Consider the following 5,807-nt stretch of genomic DNA (forward strand, 5'->3'; position numbering starts at 1 on the left):
GTCATTTCTAAAAAAAAAGAAAAAAAAAACACTCTTTAAAGTCATGCTTTAGAAGCATTCTGTGAGCGGAAAAAGGCATTTTATTCAAAGGATCCTGTAGTTATTAAATGAAGGTGGTGGTGTAATCCATGCTTAAGTGCTCTGAATAACAACCGTGTGGATTTTATTAATATTAAAATGATTGATATTACATTTTGCTTATAAAAAGGATCACAATTCCTCTCTATGCATTTTTTTTCTATAAGGAAATGCTTTTAGCAGCAGCAACATAATACTGAAAGTGTAGTTGTGTTTGCAAGAACCTCAATACTGTCTTTTCAGGAAACAAACATGGAAGATGCCAGATATTCTGCTCAATAACTATTTGATTTCCCCCTCCCAAACAGAACAGATGGGCGGGAGCTGAGACGTCAGGAAGAGCACATCTATGAGCGGCGATTCACTACTGAGGCTGGAGATGACGGCTGAGACGTGGGAGAACGGCAGCTTTGCCAGCCCCTCTCCTGGTCTCCCTCTGTTTCTGCTCATGTTCAACGACAGCGATCTGAACGAGACTCTGTTCAACTCTACCAACTCCACCAACTCCACCGTCCCAGATGCCTCTTCGGGTCCCAGCGTGGCAGGGGTCCTCATCCCACTCATATACATCATTGTATGCATCATTGGCCTGGGTGGAAACACTTTAGTGATTCATATTGTGCTTCACTACTCAAAGATAGAGTCAGTGACCAACATCTACATCCTCAACTTAGCCATTGCTGATGAGCTTTTCATGCTCGGCCTGCCTTTCCTGGCCGTTCAGAACACCCTCCAGTCGTGGCCCTTTGGCTCCTTCATGTGTCGACTGGTCATGACTGTTGACTCTATTAATCAGTTCACCAGCATCTTCTGCCTGACTGTGATGAGCATCGACCGCTACCTCGCTGTGGTCCACCCCATTCGGTCTTCCAAGTGGCGGCGCCCACAGGTGGCCAAAGTGGTGAACGGCACTGTGTGGGCGTTTTCGTTTCTTGTCGTTATGCCTGTAGTCATCTTTGCTAACATCCAGAAGGCAGGAGGCACCTGTAACATCGCCTGGCCTCAGCCAGCTAACATCTGGAGGGCTGCATTCATCATTTACACCTCCACCGTAGGATTCTTCTGCCCTCTTCTGATTATCTGTCTCTGCTACCTGCTCATTGTCTTCAAGATCCGCAGCTCGGGTAAAAAAGTCCACGCCACCTCAACCAAGAGAAGGAAGTCGGAGCGGAAAGTGACGCGCATGGTTGTGATTGTCGTTGCCGTGTTTGTCTTCTGCTGGCTGCCTTTCTACGCCCTCAACATCATCAACCTGCTGGTATCCCTGCCCTCTGACTACCAGGGCCTTTACTATTTTGTCGTAGTGCTCGGCTATGCTAACAGCTGTGCCAACCCCATCGTCTATGGCTTCTTGTCAGACAACTTCAAGAGGGGCTTCCGGAAAGCCCTGTGTCGTTCCACAAGGAAAGTGGAGAACCATGAGCCCATGGAGCACCAGCAGCAGGAGGAGGGCAGGAGGGCGCTCATGCCCAGAGAGAGCCTGAGACGAGTTATCAGGGATGAAGAGGACGACGAGGAAGACGTTTCAGAAATGACTGAGATCTACAGAATCACTCAGAATGGAAATGGCAGCTTCAAACCGCAGAGCTCGCAACAGCTGTTCTCAGAGAAAGGAGCAACTCCAGGAGCAACGGAGCTGTCCACCCCGGACAAGAATGACAACGCTAGGGACCCGAAGGGGAAAGATCCCGTCAACGGGTCCACACTGACTGTACCGCTGCTTCTGAATGGAGCCAAAAATGGGACCATTAAAACTCTTCCAGAGGAAAACTTGGAACAGAGTACCTCACTTGAGATAAGTTATTTATAGTGTAAAATATAGAAGAGTATGGTACATTTACGTCACTTGATGTGAAATCAGTATTACAACTCTGGTGAACCTGACACACATAAACGAAACAGAGCAAACAGCCCATTAATGAACACTTCAGAAAAACTGGCCTTAAAAGTTCTTTTTTGATCAATGGACTCATACTGGAATGTATGACTGTTTATAATGTGTAAATATGTGTATTTTTGCATGTCTGACTATATGAATCTTTGGCTTTAGTTAGTTCAGTCACGTGCGTCGTGTTGGTCTTTGTATTTTAAGCCTTTATATCCCATCATTTACTCAGGTTTGGCTATATTTACGCTTAAGTCACCATCTGCACATTAGCTGAACCCTTCATACGCAACATGGCTTTATTTTAAATATGCTGCAACTCAGTCTCCGAAATATTCTGTTTATGTACCATAATGTTTAGGGAAATAATGTACAGCTGCTACAAACTTCTGTTTTACGTCTGGAGAACTAAAGTTGTGAGTTGGTCAGGGCAGATGGTGGGAAAGCAAAACAAGGCACTATCTTGGGACTCCAGTTAAAGTTGGTGAAAGATTCCTTTAATAAAAATGTTTTTTGACTTTGTATGTATTAAACCAAGACCTTAATATTCCCTAAATGTAACCAAGTGCTGCTAGCACCTGAACATAACATGAATTCATTTATATTGTAGATATTACACTAACATTTTTGTATGCCTATCCTAAAACTATTTTTTCCTTTATATGTAGCCAAATACAACAAACTTGTCGCAGATAGCTTGTTTCAGCCTGTAAAAGCCATTTTATGCATTTCATTAGAATTCATCATTGAAATACAGAAATTAGTGTTTTGGGTTTTTTTAGCTGTAGAACTATTAGAAAATCTTGATGCACAACTGCAGATGTGTCATCAGAGCAGAGCTGTTCAGTCACATAAAGAGGGAATGATGTTAACACAATGCTAAAAAATAAATAAATAAAAAAGCAAAGAGCTCCATGACTCATACTAGAGGCTGAATGGGTGTGACAGTCACAGAGGTATTAGAGACTATGTCACACTTTCAGTGCTGGACAGCTGCTTAACAACCTTGAGCTTGCTGTCAAAGGGCAAATATTCTTACTGGAATGTAGTCTCTGTACGGTAATTAATTTATTCTTATATTTGTCTATATTAACTTTCACAAGTTTTATTTAAAGATGCAGTTTCATACAGATCCCGGTGCTGTGGGTACATGCCTGTTCCATTAATTGCACCCACTTGCGTCATCATTCTACATCCTAAGGATTAAGGTATTGAGGAAACACTTTGGAGAACTTTTATCTGGACCATTGTCCATTCCTGATACCGCCGCTCAGATGAGCCAAATAAACCACAGTGTTTTAGACAGACTTCACTGCTCATGCACTGAATACATATGAGCCATTTGTGCTGGCAGTGAACACATTTATATTCAGTTTGTCAATTAATACAGTTCATGACAAGAATTAATATGATTTATCAGCTCACTTGTGTCTAAATCCTCACATCATACTTGTTTCTGACAAATTATGTTTCCTTGGGTGTTGGCAAACTCTCCAGGTATACAGTATAATTATCATGACAAGTGATGCGGTATCAGAGCAGTGCCACTAGCTACAGCATCCAAATACCACTGACTGTATATGAAGAGGGATAAATTCTCCATGACATCAACCGTATTTCTCCTTAAGAGCAGTTCTGAAGCTCAGTGTGGTGTCTCCGGGCATTGCCATCATAGCAGTTAGGGACTCCTCCTTAGTCTCAGCTGGTCAAAAAGCTGGATTGTGAGTGTATGCCACTTATATTGTTAAATCAGTCAGTGTTAGGCTTCCATACAGTTCCCTGTAGCAGAAAGAGCAGATAAACATTATTTACAAGGGACAGAGACTTTGGCTTCACAAAGTTTTTCATTCGTATATACAAGTATTGTACATAGATTTGCTTCAATGGGTGTTTTTGGGAATTGGTGTCAGCTGCAGCTGAAACTGTGACCTTTGTGAAGGAGCCAATTAGACTCGCTCTAGAAATGCTCTATGGATAACACTGAGCCTGATAATGCAGAGTCTTGTGGCATACTTGATGACCTTAAAGGATAAGCTAGCTTGAGCTGCCTGGTGTCTGCACACCAGCATTGTTGACATTTCTTTCAATGATTCAGAAACATTATTTTTAATTTCATTCATTCATTCATCTTCTGTAACCACTTGTTCCTGTGAAGGGTCGCTGGGGGGCTGGAGCCTATCCCAACTGTCATCAGACGAGAGGCGGGGTACATCCTGGACAGGTCTCCAGTCTATCACAGGGTTAACACAGAGAGACAGACAACCATTCACATGCACACCTATTTTTTAATTCATTAATTTAATGTTATTCTTAACCAGTACAGCAGAGATTAAACAGGTATTTATGAAGTTTATTACTAAAATACTGGCAAACATTAAGAGTTAATCATTTACGATTTTGTTATCAGACAAAGCTTCTCTGTGGGGCCCTGCACACAGGTGATATACTGTTTCAGGCATGTCAGTTATCATGTAAAATAAACTTTGACTAAAACAGGTCAAATCGCGCTGCTTTGTTCTGGAGTGCAAATTAAAATTGCATGTACGCGGCCGACATAGTTAAACAGAGAGTTGTTCTTTCTTTATCAGGTGTACTCCCGGAGCTGCCATACACAATAAGCACACATTGGATTGTTGACAGGCAAGTTCACATGGACGTATGTGTGCCGTCGTAACAACATGTATCTGCACTGACAATGCTTGTAGTCTTTTTCAGTGCTCATAAAGTAATTGTTGCTTAACTGTGTCTAGACCACCAGTTTCATGTTCTTATAATTACAGCTGCTTTATAAGTGAATTTTTCTTAGAATGTAAAGGCAAACACCTTTTCAGGAAGCTGTTTCCTGTGTGGAGCACTGTGGGCAGAGTTGTCTGAAAATCATGCTGGCATAGGTGCCAGAAAAGTAAATTGGACACGTGTGACCCACATTGCTGGTTCTTGTTAAGCAGTTGCACACACAATCTTTTCCTTTTCCATTTTGCTTGTTGTCCAGCCAAAGACAATAAACGAAGCTGCTATCATGCATTGTAGTGAGTGCAGAGAGAATTTTCTGCAAAAACCATGAAATGGTCAGTTTGTTGTCAGCTCCAATCTCCTCATTCTTTTCCGGAGGCGAATTATTCTGACTGGTCGAGTGCTTGCAGCATATCATCTCACAGTCAATCTTCGCAGTAGCACGTAAAATCTTTTTTTCTGACTTTAAGTCAGTAAGAATTCCACGAATCTGCTGAGCTGCTATTGCTCATCTCTTTTCCAACACTGACTCAATGTCTCGGCCTGTATAGCAGTAAATTACAGTCAATACAACTTGAATCTCCTCCATGCATTTGTTAAAGTAACTACTAATGTACCATCGCACTAATGACTGTCACTTATAATGGCATCATCGTTGTTGTATAACCCTGTGCATCACTTCCACTTGCCTCATCCTCTAACCAGTAGTGCACTGAACAAACCTTTTACTTCTTTAAAAAAGAAATTATTCCTGGGACTAAAAGTTCTGGGTACTTTGGGTGGAAACACAAACTGGTTTTATCTGGATTCCCATCCCCAATTGCACCAAGGTTGACCAAGAAACAGGGCTGCAAGTCTTGCACAGACACTACTGATGGGAGACTCATTGGTATGACTGACAAGGCAGGAATGATATTATTAAGTTGCAACGCATGCAAAATTCATGGAAGTCTCACTTTCAGAATTTTAATTTGAATCTTTTGGTAAGCAACGGTTACATTGTGAGAACAGAAGAACTCAGCTTGCACAAAGTAACTATAACCAGGGAGGGTGGATGCTTTTGTCTGTAAATACTCCTCTTGTCCTGCTGATACTGCAGATGTGTCTAGAC

At 41.9% G+C, this 5,807-nt stretch overlaps 1 protein-coding gene across 1 annotated transcript; it reads left to right on the top strand.

The window, feature by feature from the left end:
• Window positions 1–420: 420 nt before the first annotated feature.
• LOC311506199 (somatostatin receptor 3) lies at window positions 421–1,888 on the top strand (the record flags this gene model as incomplete). The annotated part of the gene is made up of 1 exon (XM_084570076.1): window positions 421–1,888. The coding sequence occupies exon 1, from the start codon at window positions 428–430 to the stop codon at window positions 1,886–1,888; it is 1,461 nt and encodes a 486-aa protein (XP_084426202.1). The 5' UTR covers window positions 421–427.
• Window positions 1,889–5,807: the final 3,919 nt, after the last annotated feature.

This window comes from Chelon labrosus, assembly GCF_963514085.1.
Source record: "Chelon labrosus genome assembly, chromosome: 21".
NCBI lineage: Eukaryota > Metazoa > Chordata > Actinopteri > Mugiliformes > Mugilidae > Chelon > Chelon labrosus.